The sequence below is a fragment of the Ovis aries genome, chromosome 12 (assembly GCF_016772045.2).
Source record: "Ovis aries strain OAR_USU_Benz2616 breed Rambouillet chromosome 12, ARS-UI_Ramb_v3.0, whole genome shotgun sequence".
Taxonomy (NCBI): Eukaryota; Metazoa; Chordata; class Mammalia; order Artiodactyla; family Bovidae; genus Ovis; species Ovis aries.
Window position 1 is genome coordinate 38,096,891 of NC_056065.1, and position 18,884 is coordinate 38,115,774.

Sequence of the window (18,884 nt, forward strand, 5' to 3'; positions counted from 1 at the left end):
CTGGTGCAAAAACAGACTGAATTTCTTCCACAAGGGCTGGCACCCATGAGGAGGAGACAGAAACATCTGCTGAACAGGGAGACAGAAAGGGCCATTGAAAAAAAAATTTTTAATATAAATTTATTTATTTTAATTGGAGGCTAATTACTTTACAATATTGTATTGGTTTTACCATACATCAACATGAATCTGCCACGAGTATACACGTGTTCCCCATCCTGAACCCCCCTCCCACCTCCCTCCCCGTACCATCCCTCTGGGTCATCTCAGTGCACCAGCCCCAAGCATCCAGTATCCTGCATCGAACCTGGACTGGCAATTCGTTTCATATATGATATTATACATGTTTCAATGCCATTCTCCCAAATCATCCCACCCTCTCCCTCTAAGCAGGGCACCACCTGAATTTGGGTGGGAAGTGCATCAGCTGCCTTATAAACTACACCCAAAGTTAAGAGGAGGAAAGATGCCCGCGAAGGGTCGAAGAGTATGAAGTGGCTGAGACAAGCCAGGAAAGCTCAGGACAAGGGAGGCTAACAGCAGAACTCTGGGGGTCTGAAGCAAGAAACTGCAGTGTGGGGCAACAGTATGAATACAGTGCAGGAATTTCTGCCTCTGCCTGCAAGACTGAGCTGCTTTTACCAACTTCTTTTTCCAGCCCTGCTCTATCTGAAGTAAAGCAGCATAAGACTCAGTGTAGGGGGAGTTCTGTACTCAAGGTCTTGTGGTCCAGGCAGTTCCCACCCATGCCAAGAACAATCACAAGTAAAGGATGTGAGTTTGGAGACTTTTTTGTTGCTGGAGGAAAATAAAAGCAATATTCTCAGGACTACAGTATGGATTGGAGAAGGGAGGAGGGAGGAGAGGCAACTATAAAGCTCATCCTTGACTGGCCTGGGACCCAGGAGAATCACAGGGGCCCTGCTGGAGGTCACTGAAACTCTGTGAACTCCACAGCTCAGCCAGACAGTTTTTTTGCACCAGATTTCCTCAAACCTTCTATTTTTCCTTCTTCTCAGGAGAACAAGAACATTTCCCATGAGCTTTAAATGTGCTAATGAAAGATGTCAAAAGAATGAAAAGGAGCATGGTGTCAGATATCCTGGCCTCAGAGCTCCTAAGAGATTAAGAGAAAGACCTAGCTGTCTATTATAGTAGGGTAGAACTTGGAACAGGAATAAAGCACTCATTTTCTAATTCAGTGAGCAAAGCTCTGGAGAGACCAGGGGTGCTAGTTTCAGTTCAGTTCAATCAGTCATGTCTGACTCTTTGCGACTTCATGAACCTCAGCATGCCAGGCCTCCCTGTCCATCACCAACTCCCAGAGTTCACTCAAACTCACCTCCATCGAGTCAGTGATGCCATCCAGCCATCTCATCCTCTGTTGCCCACTTCTCCTCCTGCCCCCAATCCCTCCCAGCATCAGGGCTTTTCCAATGAGTCAACTCTTCGCATGAGGTGGCCAAAGTACTGGAGTTTCAGCTTCAACATCAGTCCCTCCAATGAACACCTAGGACTGATCTCCTTTAGGATGGACTGGTTGGATCTCCTTGCAGTCCAAGGGACTCCCAAGAGTCTTCTCCAATACCACAGTTCAAAACCATCAATTCTTCTGTGCTCAGCTTTCTTCATAGTCCAACTCTCACATCCATACATGACCACTGGAAAAACCATAGCCTTGACTAGATGAACCTTTGTTGGCAAAGTAATATCTCTGCTTTTGAATATGCTGTCTAGGTTGGTCATAACTTTCCTTCCAAGGAGTAAGCATCTTTTAATTTCATGGCTGTAATCACCATCTGCAGTGATTTTGGAGCCCAAAAAAATAAAGTCTGACACTGTTTCCACTGTTTCCCCCTCTATTTCCCATGAAGCGATGGGACCAGATGCCATGATCTTTGTTTTCTGAATGTTGAGCTTTAAGCCAACTTTCTCAGTATCCTCTTTCACTTTCATTAAGAGGCTTTTCAGTTCCTCTTCACTTTCTGCCATAAGGGTGGTGTCATCTGCATATCTGAGGTTATTGATATTTCTCCCAGCAATCTTGATTGCAGCTTGTGCTTCTTCCAGCCCAGCATTTCTCATGATGTACTCTGCATAGAAGTTAAATAAGCAGGGTGACAATATACAGCCTTGACGTACTCCTTTTCCTATTTGGAGCCAGTCTGTTGTTCCATGTGCAGTTCTAACTGTTGCTTCCTGACCTGCATATAGGTTTCTCAAGAGGCAGGTCAGGTGGTCTGGTATTCCCATCTCTCTCAGAATTTTCCACAGTTTATTGTGATACACACAGTCAAAGGCTTTGGCATAATCAATGAAGCAGAAATAGATGTTTTTCTGGAACTCTCTTGCTTTTTCCATGATCCAGCAGATGTTGGCAATTTGATCTCTGGTTCCTCTGCCTTTTCTAAAACCAGCTTGAACATCAGAAGTTCTCTGTTCACATATTGCTGAAGCCTGGCTTGGAGAATTTTGAGCATTTCTTTACTAGAGTGTGAGATGAGTGCAATTGTGCAGTAGTTTGAGCATTCTTTGGCATTGCCTTTCTTTAGGATTAGAATAAAAACTGACCTTTTCCAGTCCTGTGGCTACTGCTGAGTTTTCCAAATTTGCTGGCATATTGAGTGCAGCACTTTCACAGCATCATCTTCCAGGATTTGAAACAGCTCAACTGGAATTCCATCACCTCCACTAGCTTTGTTCGTAGTGATGCTTTCTAAGGCCCATTTGACTTCACATTCCAGGACATCTGGCTCTAGGTGAGTGATCACACCATCATGATTATCTGGGTCGAGATCTTTTTTGTACAGGTCTTCTGTGTATCCTTGCCACCTCTTCTTAATATCTTCTGCTTCTGTTAGGTCCATACCATTTCTGTCCTTTATCGAGCCCATCTTTGCATGAAATATTCCCTTGGTATCTCTAATTTTCTTGAAGAGATCTCTAGTCTTTCCCATTCTGTTGTTTTCCTCTATTTCTTTGCATTGATTGCTGAGGTAGGCTTTCTTATCTCTTCTTGCTATTCTTTGGAACTCTGCATTCAGATGCTTATATCTTTCCTTTTCTCCTTTGCTTTTCACTTCTCTTCTTTTCACAGCTATTTGTAAGGCGTCCTCAGACAGCCATTTTGCTTTTTTGCATTTCTTTTCCATGATGCTAGTTTAGTCCCAGCATAAACCACCTTGGGTCACATAAAGAAAAACTGCATATCTTGAAATGTGTCCAAACACCAAATGTGACCATCGATGCACAGAGACCTCCCCAAGGGGCCTAGGGGAAAGAGAACTTCTGTTCCTATGATTCAAACCACATACATTCCAATAGACAAGCAGAACCTGACATGTATGCCATAATTCTAGCCTCTCATGGCCATTGAAGACACTGCTAATCAAACACTATTAGGACTCAGGGACTCATACTCAGACATTTGCGACCCTTTAGACTATAGCCTGCCAATCTCCTCTGTTCATGGGATTTCCCAGGCAAGAATACTGGAGTGGGTTGCTATTTCCTCCTCTAGAGGATCTTCCCAACTCAGGGATCAAACCCATGTCTCCCATGTATCCTGCATTGCAGGAGATTCTTTATCTCTGAGACATCAGGGAAACCCAATCAAACACTATGCCCTTCACCTAATTAACCTCAGAATCCTTCTTAACACAATAGCCCAGATTACCACTAATTAATCTGATGGGTTAGCATTAATCCATCAGAGTTGAGAGCTGGCTTGCAGAATAAATTGCCAGAATAGAGGGACAATTAGTAGAGTTGTTTGGTTAAAGTAATCTCAGTCATAGCAAAATGTAAGCCCAGAGACCTTGGGATACCAGAGAAAAAATGCCCCTTATGTCAATCACATATACCCAATTATTAACACACTAAAAAAAAAAAAAAAATTGATGAAGAATCAAGAGAAATGTGTTCCAGATCCATCTGTGCCCAGCTGGCTATGTAATTGGACAGGTCAAACACTTATGTACAAAGCACTGAGAGGGACACAAAAATAAGAAACAGTCATCCTGCCCTGCAGAGCTACAATAAGACTGATAGGAAAGGGCAGGATCTTGTAATTCAGGAACAGTACTATGGGCATTTAAATGAGGTTAGGATAACATTCACTTGAGGGAAGCCAAGGAAGGCTTCATGGAGGAGAGAGTGTGTGATGGACTCTGGAAGCTTTCAACAGGCAAATGAGATTGAGTGGGAAATAGCAGGGAGGAGATTGTAAAGAAAATGTACTGTCCTTGTTGGAAAATAAAAATAGTTTATTGGTACGTGGAGTATGAAAACATGGAAGAAGAGGACAATGATGGAATGTTTGAGGATTCATACTCCATTTAGAAGGAGCTTCCCTGGTGGCTCAGCTGGTAAATAATCTGCCTGCAATGCAGGAGATGAAGGAGATGCTGGTTCGATCCTCAGGTGGGGAAGATACCCTGGTGGAGGGCGTGGCAACCCACCCAGTATTCTTACCTGGGGAATCCCATAGAGAGAGGAGCCTGAAGGGCTACAGTCCTTAGGGTCACAAAGAGCTGGACACAACTGAAGCAACCGAGCATGCACACACGCGCTCCATTTAGAAAGCAATGGATAATAAGCAGAATGAATGTCTTTCTTTGTTGCTACTGCGTTTGTTTTGTTTGCATGATAGGAAGACCCATATATGTTTCTCTCAGGTAAAGAGAAAATACCGGGATAACAGGAAATGACTGAATACATTAGCCCAAATCGAGACAAAATCCTAGCAGTAAAAGGAAGAAGTAGAACTGCAGATCCAAGTGGAAGGATTTGCCTTGAGAAAGTGCAGAGGCACACTTTCCTCAGAGACAGGAAAGGAAGGAAAAAGGGACATGGACGAGAGATGTTGAGGTGGGGGAAAGAAGACACAGGAGCAAGCACAATGGAGGCCTCAATTCTTTCAGGAAAACATGGCATCTGTGGAGGCTGAAGAAGTCAGGCTGGAGAATGAAGGAAAAAAGAGGTCACTGTGAGGCATGTGATAGCACATCAAAAGGATGAGAAAGAGGGCGACCCAGCAGTAGCCTAAGTAGAACGGTACCCTATTAACATTTCCTTTCAGTCCCCATTACCTCATCTGTAAAATGAGAACATGAAGTCAGTGTAAAAAATAGATAAAAGCTAAATTACTAGGGTCTTGGGAGGCAGGAAAAATCACCTCCACCTTCATTCAGCAGCTCTCTCTTGATACAGAAGCGTCTTTAAGGCACCTCTGTACTACCTGGAGATTCCTCTAAAGCCTGATTGAAAATCTCTAAACTAAGTGACCTTATAGGGGACTTTCAGCTCTAACATGCTATGAGTCTCCTGAGTCTTTCTAGAGAAATCCCTTCCAGCTCCTACCTCAACAGATACACACACACACACACACACACACACACACACACACACACACACACAAGATGGTTAGAGATGTCTTTGCAATCAAAGCAAGTGGCACATTCAAAACCTGTAGAATTAGAGTCTACCCAGGCAAGGGCTGCCCTTGCCACAAAATGTGCAAGGGTTATCTTTAGGACCTGTTCTGGGTGGAAGGGGCCACAAAGCAAAAACAAACAGGCAAACTGCAGAAACCTAATAAAACAAATATGGAGAAGGTTTCCATTTACAAATGGAGAGATGCCCTCAGCATTATAGAGATTATGGACTACTGCAGTTTAATTCAATATTCACATGGGCCAGACCACAGTCCTAAAGAGGAAGCAGACAAAGGTTGCAATGGAAAAGAAAGCCCGTTTCTTTTCCGGGATAGGGGAGGGGTTGGCAATGTTTCAGAAGAAAAGGACCCACTTGGGCGCACCAAATCCGGCGGCAGCAGGAGGCAAGTGTGGGACATCTGTTCCACAACCAGCTCTCTCAGGCTCTGGACGGGGAAGGGGGCTTAGAACAGTAATGCTAAAGGCCGATTGTTCAACTGTAGAGGAATGACTGAAGAGAAACATGCCAGGAATTATCCTGTTGCTCATAACTGATATTACTCTTAGAGTGTTTTAGGTTAGGAAGGAGCCTTGAGAAACAGCCTTCATGTAGAACCACACTGACATCACCTAGAGGTAATTATGCTATGCTGACAGAAACACATTCTGCTTCACCCTCCACATCTCTGTAACAATAATCCTCCCCTGGAATGACATTCTTCCTCTGTGTATCAAGGTCTTTCCCTCCACACATGGATCCTTTTGCTTACTCCAGTTATTGAGCACCCACTATGTGCTTTGTGCTGTGCTGTACTTAGTCACTCAGTTGTATCAGACTCTTTGCAATTCCATGGACTGTAGTCTGCCAGGCTCCTCTGTTCATGGGGATTCTCCAAGCAAGAACACTGGAGTGGGTTGCCATGCCCTCCTCCAGAGGAATCTTCCCAACCCAGGGATCGAATCCAGGTCTCCTGCATTGCAGGCAGATTATTTACCAGCTGAGCCAGCAGTGAAGCCCAAGAATACTGGAGTGGGTAGCCCATCCCTTCTCCAGGAGAACTTCCTGACCCAGGAATTGAACCGAGATCTCCTGCATTGCAGGTGGACTCTTTACCAGCTGAGCAACCCAGCAAACCCACGAGGCACCTTATGTACCACATATTTCTGGATTCAGTGAGGGCAATGATTAAGTATAAGACTTTACCCCTTAAATCATTGAAGGTTTCTTTAAGTGTGTTCAGCCTAACTCTTACGGGGGCCAAAATGATCCGTTAAATGGATACCTTTTTACTTCTTCTGAAAAATTTATTTTTTAAGTTCAGTAATCTTAGTAGGTTTCATTTTATTCATATATTAAACAAACATTTATTGAATTCATATCATCTTGGAATAGATCCACCTGATAGGCCCCTACCCTCTCATGGGGTTCCTCAAGCCTTCTCTGAGGTTTCCACAGCCCGCTTGTGCTGTAGATCTGAAGACAGATCTACAGATTGTGGACAGACTATATATAGGCAGTCTGACTATAGGGAAAAGAAGTGACAAAGTAAAATGGGCTCTGACTGTTCAAAGGAGAGGAAAAGAAGGAAACAGTTGTTCTTGAGGACAAGAGCTATGAACAACCTAGCTCAGGGTTCCCCACACTCAGCATTGAGAGAAAGTCTCTAATGTGTCTATATAGTAGTCACTTTAATTATCATTTTATATCCATTTTTTAAATGAGAAAGGAGAGACCTCTGACCTGACAAAGCTTTCTTCCCATTGCCAACAATCTTCTCTGGAGGACACAGAACTTGAGAAAGTAAATCTCCATGATAATTATAGAAAAATAATACAAAACAGTTAATATTTTTTGAGAGCTTATCAGGCACTGTTCTAAATGCATTCAGTTCAGTTCAGTTCAGTTCAGTCGCACAGTCGTCTCTGACTCTTTGGAATTAGAGCTATCATTTCATTTTATCCTAGGGTTATATATACTATTGTTATTCCTATTTCGAGAGGAGAAAACTGAGACACAGAGAACTTAAGAAAATTCCCAAGGTCACCCAGCTAAAAATGTTCTGCTTAAATATGAACCCAGGCTATCTGACTCCAGGACCTGTGCTGTCAAGAACTATACTCCATTCATTTCCAGAGTCTGTGCCATAGCTCAGGAATAAGGGCATGCAAATCCTGGACTGTTCATGAAATCCCGTGAAGTGTTCTACTGAATATAATGTCCTTACTATTGTATTGCAGCACCAAGTGGACCAAGAAGCCAAAAACTCCTCCATTCTTGCCCTTATTATTTCCCCTTTTCCCTCCTCTCATTCGGGCTTCCCTGGTGGCTCAGACAGCAAATAATACACCCGCAATGTGGGAAACCTGAGTTCGAACCCTGGGTTGGGAAGATCCCCTGGAAAAGGGGACCCACTGGAAAAGCTACCCACTCCAGTATTCTGGCCTAGAGAATTCCATGGACAGAGAAGCCTGGCAGGCTACAGTCCACAGGGTCACAAAGAATTTGACATGACTGAGCGACTTTCACATACACACATCTCGCATTCAGTTGCCCCTTCAAGACAAAAATGTTTTCCCTAAGTGCCCTCATCAACTCTCAGGAAAAACATGCGTCCACACACAGCATACCATGACAACTGGCAGACTAACATGGAGAGAATGCCAAGAGTGCCCACAGCCAGGGGTCCCAGCGGGGCCTGGGAATCACTGGGACATTTTTTTCACCGAGGCAAAACCTGGAGGGGAGGCTTAGGACTTGCAGACCTCATTCAGAAGTGCCATGGACCTGTACTCTCTGTATATACCTTAAACACACCAGACCTTGTGTTTTTACCAAGAGAAACAAGCAGAGGAGGAAAGAGACAGAGCATGTTGGATTCCACCCTATAGGCTGACATCTGTGATACATTCTTTCACAATAGGCTTCAGTGTTTCCTGTAAAGTTTTCTTCTTCCTGCTTTTACAATTATCTTCCAAAATTTTGCAAAACAAAGTTGGTTTGGGTCTCTTTATTTTCTATTTTTGTTTGTGGGTTCAATTGTTTTAAGGTCTCCGTGGTTTCATGACTTATCCAATTTCAGTGAGTCGCCACTGCTCTTTGATTTTTAAACATGCCATTACTAAATGCTTTAAAGTTTCTTGAACTATTTTTATGAAAATCTTTACAACAAGATATTGTACACATCTCTACCCTTCTTTAACAGTGTATATTCCAAATTTAGCCTTTTATTACTGCTAACTAGAAATCGGCAGTATTAACAAAGTATTATTTACAATATGATGCTGTCAGATGCCAGAGAAAAGTGAATGAGCTTTGGTCACACACTGACTGATCCCAAAATGTTTATAACTGATGTTTTTATCCTTACACTCTAATTGTTTCCCTTGCTATCTGCTCTCACTTCTCAATATTACAGCTCTTTAGAGCTATTCACATTCTCTTCATTCCTATAATCCAGAAGAAACTTGATCATGTTTAACTACATCAAACCAACACTAAATTTAATTCTAATACCTGGCTTCAAGTTTAAGGATGGTCTAAAGCTGTGCTGTCCAGTAAGGTAGCCACCAGCCACATGTAACTGTGGAATGTAGTCGATTTGACTAAGGAACTGAATTTTTTATTTCATTTAATTTTGATTAATTTTAATTTTAAAGCCAATACTCAATTCAGTTATTGGTGAATCTTTAAACATTTGTTAACAATTTGGGTATGCAAATCCACTTTTTCCAGTGAAAATTTAGCATTTGGATTCAGATTTGTAAAATATACACTAGACCTAAAAGACTTAATATGAGAAAAAAAGTTCATACTTCGTTAACAATTTTGATTGATTACACATTGAAATTATAAAGTTTTAGAACTATTAAGTATCCTCTTTACCTTTTTTAATGTGGCTATAGGAAATTTTTAAAGTGCATGTGTGGCCTACATCCCACTCTCATCAGGTAGGACTGCTCGAAAGTCTTGTTACTCAAAGCATGGTCCATGACCAGTAGCATCTGCATGTGAACTTGTTAGAAATACAGAATCTCAGGCTCACCCAGACCTACTAAGTCCACATCTACACATTAATAAGATTCCCCAAGCAATTCTTAATCAGATTTAGAAGCGCTCATCTAGAGAGCTATGATTCTCAAGCTGCGGAAAAGAATCAGATTTGTTTGTTTTAATTTCCAAGAAGTATAGACACTTATATTTGTGAAATACAATAAAAAGAGCTATAATAAGGTGAAAATGAAACAAAACATAAATTCAAATTTCTTTGAAAGTATGTACAAGACAATTACTGTAGAGAATCACTATTATACTTGTGATTTTTTGCCGAACAAAACATTATATGTGAAATACCAGTTCTCCAATAAACACCTATAGCCACACTTTCTCTATGCATTGTACATATTAATACTTAAGGCTTATAATGTGGTAATTAAGCTTGCTTCTTTTTTTTTTTTTTTTAAGCTTGCTTCTTGTTTGTCATTTTATCTAATCTGGATTGGATGGGCGACAACACTCCTCCCAAGACCTAACATATATCTAAACCATTTCTAAGTTTTGTTTAACAGCACACATAGAGAAATGAGGCTCACAGAATATAAGAATGGAATGTCCAAAAGTCTGTTCTATACATCTGTGTCTCTTGGACTCTGTGGGAGAGGGAGAGGGTGGGATGATTTGGGAGAATGGCATTGAAACACATATAATATCATGTAAGAAACAAATCGCCAGTCTAGGTTCGATGCAGGATACAGGATGCTTGGGGCTGGTGTACTGGGATGACCCAGAGAGATGGTATGGGGAGGGAGGTGGGAAGGGGGTTCAGGATTGGGAACTCATGTACACCCGTGGCGGATTCATGTTGATGTATGGCAAAACCAATACAGTATTGTAAAATAAAGTAAAATAAAAAAATTTAAAAAAAGAATGAAATGGAAGAAGAAAATTCAAAGCAACCTCAGCAAGCTCAGGATATTCATTTTCTTAACTGCTATCCAAAGTGAAGCAAGTGGCACTGTATTTTTAAAACTTATCTTCAGTCCTTTATCAGTAGTAGTCAGTTCTGACCATTTATTCTGTAAAGTTATAATCAAATATCATCTTCCAGTCAAATAAAATAGCTTATAGCTTTTATGCACTTTTGGGTAACAGTTTTCAAACCTTGAAATGTCACACACTGTAATGGAGTCCTACTCACATGACTACTACACAGTTCAAATCCCACACAACTCATCACATGACTTAGACAAAGACAAGATGGATCCCGTTCATCACTAAGGGGTCCACATGCGTGAATACTGAACAATGTCAAATTATTGCTATAAAAGTTTTAAGATGCTTACCCTCAATTTCTGTACCTAAATTGTCATAAACTGGTAGCAAAGAGTTCATACCAGTCTGGCTCTTTGAACAGCACTGCTTTAGATCTTCCTACAGAATAAAAGGTCAGGATTTAAACAGTCATCTTTCTCGGAAGCCATTTAGATTTTAGTTTTCTAGAGGTGTTCTGGATAAATAAGACTGTCAGATATGGAGCCACAGATAAGCAAGATAAGGTGAACTCATTAGTTGATGGGATCTGTATCATTAATTCAAACTACAAAGATATGTTATAATTTTATTTTCTGTTATCACAACACATGTCCCATTTCATACAGCTCTAGATTCATACCTTTTGAGGGAACAAAGTATGTCCTCTCCATATGTGAGGTTTATGTTCACATTTCTACTTGATTATAAAAATGATTTTTTTTTCCACAGGAAAAAGGAACTATACATATCCAAGATGGCAAATAATATTAAAATGCTAAGAACTTTCCCACTGAAATTAGAACAATCCTTTATAATACATCCAAAAAAAAAAACAGAGACAATGTATACACCTAAATGAGTAACTAAAACTGCCCACTGTTGTTATTTGCTAGTTATTTAAGTTCAGACTGGGATGGGAAATTCTTTAGCATTTTGCCATGCTTGCAGTTGTCCAGTCTGGAAACCCTTGACCTGCTTCTTCTCCCAAACCTTAAATCTAATCAGTTTCACAATCCTATGCATTCTACCTTTCTGCTACCTAACAAATCCCATCTCTTTCACTTTCAACTGTCATTGCTTTTGCTCAGGTTCTCATTGGCAATTGTGTGGATTTGTATTTCAAGTTCTTAACTAGCCTCATTCCCTTCCTTTCCAGATCCCTTTATCTTTTATGAAACCAGAATTATCTTTTCAAAATTTAATATGAATCACTTCCATCAATTTCTACAAAATTCAAATTTCTTAATTTTAGATACAAAATCCTTCATAATCTGAATGCCCTTTCTCCATAATCCTTTTGACAATACCTCATGAAATCAACATACCTAGCAACCATTCATCATCTAGAAACTACTTCCTGAGTCTGGTGTATTTCCATATTCTCCTTTATTTTGCAGTGATACTGTGTAAATCTAGACAGGTAAGTTTATCCTATGTTTGTTAGCACATAATAATGAAATTGTAATTCTGATCATGATATTCATCATTTTTCAAGTTAAGTGCAGGTTACCAAATCCCATTAGAAAGTAGAAGGTTGCATGCATAAATTGTCTGGGTCACCTTAATCTTAGTCAATGTTTCAAATGTCTAAAAATTAGTATTCATTTCATGTGTGTGCACGCAATATGCACACATGCATACACACTCACGCGCATGCACTGCTTGCACAGGAACATGTTGAAGAAGGCAGAGCCAGCCTCTACAAGTCTGTGGTTTCCAACAGCTGCAAGGAGATGTCTTGTTACCCGGACTTTCCATTCCCAGAAGATTATCCAAACTATGTGCCAAATTCTCTATTCCTGGATTATCTCAAAATGTATGCAAACCGGTTCAACCTCCTGGAATGCATTCAATTCAAGGTAAGAAAGGCACAAAACATCAGTTAGCAGTCAGCAAGTATTTCCTACCTATTTTGTGTTATCTCTCTCTGCCTGGGGTTCTATAAATGAGAGAATGAACTGGCAAGACCAACAACACCTGGTTGGATTCTTTTCCCCTTTTACTTACAATCACCCTAAGTAAATCTGGAGGTAGAAATGAATACTTGGTTTAAGGATTCACGTGTAGAATTTTTTCAGTTTGCAATGCTTCCATCCAAGTATCCAAATGGACCTTAAAAACGTCAAACCGCATTTTCAGTTTGGGCCAAATGCCTATACACAAGGACATTGAGAACTTCCTGCCAGCTCCAGGGCTCTCCCTTTTTACTGTCCGTTTATAGAAATGGATGTGTGCACTGGCTCATACACAAGAGAATCTCACTGTTTGAAGGAAAACCTTTCTAGATATCTTTGGAATTAGAAAAATCTTTGACATTGTTCTTCTCATTGACCATACCCATCTCCTTTCCCATTTTAGGGGAAGAGACAGGAGGTAGGTAGAAAGACAGAAGCAAATAAATATATCCTCTTTCTTTCTTCCTGTTTTTCCTTTCTCTGCAAGAAACACACGAAAATTCATGCGATTCTCTTCTCCCATTACCCTCCCTATAAGAGGTAGGGATGGTTAGGAATTCATGGAGAATTACACAGAAAAAGTAACATGAGTGGAAAGATTGGCCAAAACAAGTACCACGTAAGATTCACATTCACAACCTTTAAAGTGTTCCTGATCAAAATGAAATCACTATCTGTACCTCCATATTCATTACAGCATTATTTACAAAGGCCAAACTATAGAAATAACTTGTGTCCATTGATGGATAAGTGGATAAAGAAATGTCATAGATGATTAATAGATAGACAGATAGACAGATGATGGAATATTATTAGCCATGGTTAAAAAAAAAATTCTGTCACTTGCAAACACATGGATGAACCTTGAGGGCATTATACTAAATGAAATAACTCAGACAGAGAAAGACAAATTTGTATGATCTCATTTATATGTAGAATCCAAAAAATAAAAAGGGACCTTCCCTGGCAGTCCAGCAGCTAAGACTCTGAACTCCCAATGCAGGGGGCATGCGTTCAATCCCCAGTTGGGAAACTAAAGATTCCTCATGCCCCCGAAGCATGGTCAAAACAAACAAACAAAACAAACAAACAAAAAAATCCAAACTCATAGAAATAGAGAACATACTGATGGCTGCCAGAAGTAGGCTAGGGAGTAAGGGAAGGTGGTCAAAAGGTATAAACTTCCAGTTATAAGACAAATTAGTTCTGGACATACATTCTATATTGTGTAAATCAGTTCTGGAGATGTATTGGTAATTATACCATACTGTATATTTAAAAGTTGCTAAGAGAATAGATCATAAAGGTTCTTATCAGAAGAAAAAAATTGTAACTATGTGGGGTGATAAATGTTAACTAAACTTATTGTGGTAATCATGTTACAATATGCACACATGTCAAATCATTAGGTTGTATACTTTAAACTTCTACAGTGTTATATGTCAATTATATCTCAATAAAACTGGAGAAAATTAAAAGTACTCTAGTTGTCCAAAGACTATTTCATCCTACTTCCTTATTTCCCATGAGACAGAGTAAAAATAAAACAGTACCATAATTGATGGATATAATCCACAAAAATATTTTTAATGTATCAGAATTTCTGAACCTGAAGTATTTCCTTTGCTACATGCTTTCCAAGCCTGTTTTAAAAATATATATATATAAAACTGGATGTTCACCAAAGTTTTAAGAAAGTACACACAAGCAGCTGTCTGTGAGAGGTTTTGTTTTTCCTTCCTCTCTATACATTCCAAATTTTCAATGATAAATTCAGTATTTTCAAGATAAAAATAAATTTTATCTTGAATGATTTTTTAATTACCTGAAAATTTATGTTTTAAAAAGATGATTGCTAATACAAATGTAGACCCCAACAAGCACTTCAAGTATGATAAACCAGACAGTGAACCATTAAGTGGGACTTGAGAAGTCTGCCTTCTTTGAAACCTGAAGAGGAAAATGAGGCAGCAAAGTCTCTTTCATGCTTTTAAATTTGACTTGTAAATTTCTTTTATATATTTTCTGAATCAGAACCTCATACCCATGGACATACATGCACTCGAAGAGAACAAAAATAGACTACAGTTGACCCTGGGGCAACATGGGTGATTAGAGGTGCCAACTCTGCACAATGGAAATCTCCCATTTCCTCCATTTCTGTGCTGTCTCTGTATCCACAGTTCCACATCCATGGAATCAAACACTTATGAATCCTGTTTACTGTAATATTTACTGTTTTTTAAAAATCTACATATAAGTGGACCTGCACAGTTCAAACCCATGTTGTTCAAGAATCAGCTGTATTTGAAATTCAGACAACTCCACGGAAATTCATGCATAAAACGAGCACTTTTCCACAGTTCCCCCAGTCAGGGCAAATCTCAGTACCATAGCCTATAAGGCCTTTCATAAGCTACTTGTGACCAGATTTATATTTTCAATTATATACTATCCATGTCTCTATTAAAGGAACTGTTGAAAAGAATTGTCTCTTGAGTCCCTTTGCTGTTCACCTGAAACTACCACACCATTTTTAATTGGCTATACTCCAATACAAAATAAAAAGTTTAAAGTTTAAAAAAAAGAGTTGTTTCTATGAGAACTAGACATGGAAGATAAAGAATTTCAAAAATACAGAAATACCTAGGTTATAATCTTGGTTCTATTACTCACTGTGAGACTTGGAGCAAATCACTTAAAATTTTTGGACCTTATCACCTCTCTTCAATACCCCTCTACAACTCTAAGTTTAGAATCCTTCCATCCAGAACATTGTGATTCACCTGAGAGCCCAGTTCAATATCTAGGGTTATGCTTATTATATTTATAGTATAATAAATATGTATGTGCTCGAGAATATTTGAAATAATTGGCATGTCAGCCAGCAAGCCCTTTCTGGAATCTTGAAAAGTATTAACCCTGTCTATGATTCTTTTTTCAGACAAAAGTCTGCAGTGTGAGAAAACGCCCAGATTTTACTGCCACAGGCCAATGGGAGGTAGTCACTCTGTGCGAAGGGAGGCAAGAGTCAGCCATCTTTGATGGTGTCATGGTCTGCACTGGGTATCTTACTAATCCGTATTTACCACTGGACTCCTTTCCAGGTATAGCCCTTTCCACAATTGACTTTAATTTGTCTTATGTGAGCCACCCTGATACTGGATTGTTCTGGAAATACATTCCTATTGATTTCCTCCATTAAATAGTTAAAGTAGTGAGGTAAGAGGGTTTATTCCCCTGACCAGCGCTATTTGGGCAGATTTTGGTTTTCATCAGTTTCAAACAAGTTATGAGTACCAAAGAGCAGAATGAATAACTATGAAGCAGTTTTATGCTTCACTGAAGTTCAGTGTCCATCTCTAAGTAACTGGCAGCACCAGAAAGCCTTCTAAGACATAGGAGGCCTAGACAGCTTGCTAGCCTCAGCAGTAGCGCATTGACAAAGGTGAGAGCAGAGGTCACAAGCATCAATCCGTGAATAAAGGAAAAAATAACTTGATTTTTGTTTGTTTATGTCTATGGGTCATGGCAGTTAACTAGATCAAAGGTTTATGGCACTGGTTAATAGTCACCAGGGGCATAAGTCTTGGGAGGCAAATTAAGACATCTTTGGGCCTCAGTTTCTTCATCTGGCTTTTGCAACCATGGTTCACCTATGTCAAATTTCAATTGGATTACAACTCAGAGGGAATAGGAAATCCAGTGGTGTGGTTTATTCAATCTGTAACAAAGGATTCAAAAGGTTCAAACTTTAGCAAATTTTTCTCTGAATCATCTAAATATCACTTGTAGTGATCACAAGACTCAGTTCACAATTAACTCATCTACCTCCAGTGATACTTGGTCTGCCCCCAGCAGTTACTGAAGTCAGGCCATGTTAAGATAAAACATATCCTGAAAACTGTCATAGCCTATAATAATTGAATTGGAAAGCAGTCCAGCCTTCTTCCTGGTGGAGGAAACTCTTCAGCATCCCTGAGAAAGACTCAACAGCCTCGGCTTAAATGCATTCAACTATGAATTCTTTCCACTTCACCCATTTCTTGTCTACAGAGAAAATCCCTGAGTAGGCAAGTTACTCCAACTCCCAGGTAGGAGTGCCTGGTACAGGATCACTCCAAGAATCCAGAAAATGTCATGACATAGAGAGTACACTGTGTTTATTGCAAAGAATACAGAAGTGGATAAGACTACACATAGCCTGCACGAAAGGAAAGAAAAGAGATTTATAGGGGTCCAGTGGAGGGATTGCAGTCTACATATGACCTGTAATGACAGCAATACTCACTTTACAACAAATTCATGTACTTGAAATGGTCCTGGACCTGCCCTGCCGATGCTACTCAAATCAGATCAGATTAGGATAAAGTATAGCTTGAAAGCAATGGAGCCAATGTGCTCAGTTTAAATAAGAGGAGCTTGGGACCCAGGAGGTATAGATTCCAGGCTATACAATTAAGAAGCTATGATCCTTTTGAAGTTCATAAGCAGGATGATTGGGTGTTCACACTGTTGCATGACATGTTCAGTTCAGTCGCTCAGTCGTGTCCGACTCTTTGCCACCCCATGAACCTCAGCACGCCAGGCCTCCCTGTCCATCACCAACTCCCGTAGTTCACCCAAACTCATGTCCATCCCATCCAGCCATCTCGTCCTCTGTCGTCCCCTTCTCCTCCTGCCCCCAATCCCTCCCAGCATCAGGGTCTTTTCCAATGAGTCAACTCTTCTCATGAGGTGGCCAAAGTATTGGAGTTTCAGCTTCAGCATCAGTCCTTCCAGTGAACATCCAGGACTGGTCTCCTTTAGGATGGACGGGTTGGATCTCCTTGCAGTCCAAGGGACTCTCAAGAGTCTTCTCCAGCACCACAGTTCAGAAGCATCCATTCTTAAGCACTCAGCTTTCTTCACAGTCCAACTCTCACATCCATACATGACTACTGGAAAAATCATAGCCTTGACTAGACAGACCTTTGTTGGCAAAGTAATGTTTCTGCTTTTGAATATGCTGTCTAGGTTGGTCATAACTTTCCTTCCAAGGAGTAAGCATCTTTTAATTTTATGGCTGCAATCACCATCTGCAGTGATTTTGGAGCCCCCAAAAATAAATTCTGACACTGTTTCCCCTGTTTCCCATCTATTTCCCATGAAGTGATAGCACCAGATGCCATGACCTTAGTTTTCTGAATGTTGAGCTTTAAGCCAACTTTTTCACTCTCCTCTCTCACGTTCATCAAGAGGCTTTTAGTTCCTCTTCACTTTCTGCCATAAGGGTGGTGTCATCTGCATATCTGAAGTTATTGATATTTCTCCTGGCAATCTTGATTCCAGCTTGTGCTTCTTCCAGCCAGCATGACATGTGCTCTCTCCTAAACCTTGTTAGGACACCAGCACATTACCCGTCAGACGTTAAAAAACAAACTATATAATCTTGGGTTTTCCACTTAACCTTTCTAAGCCTCTGTTTTCTTTCCTAGAAACTGAGGTTTGACCTACCTTACCCAAGAGCATATATCACAAATCAAGCAAACAGAACTCTATCAGTATTTGCCATCTTTCTCTATATCCATATTACCAGCCACCACCAATTGGTTATTTCAAATCCATGGATAAATTATTATTAAGGAGCCTTTGAGCACTAAAATTTCATGACGTTAGACTTGAAATGGAGTCCTCTAAACCTCATCATCTCTCTCTCTGCCCCATAGCAGATTTGCATACACCCTGGAGTAGTTGTTAATTGTCACAAAAATTAAATTCATTGAAATTAGTCAAAAAAAACATGTCATCAGTTCTGGAGGCAATTCCAGAAGAAAGTGTTCCAAAAAGTCTTCATAAATATAATAGGTATTACAGCTGGAATAAATATATAACTTCCCAAGGTAACTTATTTTAATTCAGAAGCCATATACATTCAGCTATGTTTGCTAACACAGCCCCTTCACCTAACAAAAGTTCTTGCTCTGTTCTCCTGTAATAGAAGTGGGGAAAGTATTAATCTGATAGAAAACTCAGCCACAGAGTCTCATATTTGTCCACTTGTGATCCAAAAAAGCCTGATCCAGAGAGAATCTAAGACAATCTAACATTCACAGATAATTCTATTATTCTAAGTAAACTTGTCCAGCTCTCCATTCCTGGCAGTTTCTTGGATCCATATTGGGTCAAATGTTGAGCTAAGTCAATATTTGAATTTGATTGCATCATTGCTAAATTCAAAATGATCTAGATTGTGGTTGGGTTTTAACTGAGATTCATGTCAGACTTCTAAAGATTTAAGGTGAAATAGAGTTACTGGCCTTGGTTAAGGCCCAATAATGTGCCACTAATGTGCCACAGCGTCCATATCCTGAGAAATCACTGAGAATCTAGATGTGCTGTCATATTTTCTTCTTTAAAAAAAAGTTCTTTGCACAGGATGTATTACTTTTGATTGTTTTATGCAACCTAAGAGCACTTTCCAAA

At 40.0% G+C, this 18,884-nt stretch overlaps 1 protein-coding gene and 1 non-coding gene across 2 annotated transcripts in view; both read left to right on the plus strand.

The window, feature by feature from the left end:
* FMO1 (flavin containing dimethylaniline monoxygenase 1) overlaps window positions 1-18,884 on the plus strand; it is a 39,000-nt gene that overhangs the window by 10,256 nt on the left and 9,860 nt on the right. The window contains exons 3-4 of the mRNA XM_004013690.6: window positions 12,135-12,323; window positions 15,364-15,526. Of these exons, the coding sequence (XP_004013739.1) occupies window positions 12,135-12,323; window positions 15,364-15,526 (352 nt within the window). The remainder of the gene's footprint in view (window positions 1-12,134; window positions 12,324-15,363; window positions 15,527-18,884) is intronic.
* LOC114117382 (small nucleolar RNA U13) lies at window positions 16,891-16,994 on the plus strand. Its single transcript, XR_003591085.1, has one exon. It is a non-coding gene; the product is annotated as a small nucleolar RNA U13 (small nucleolar RNA).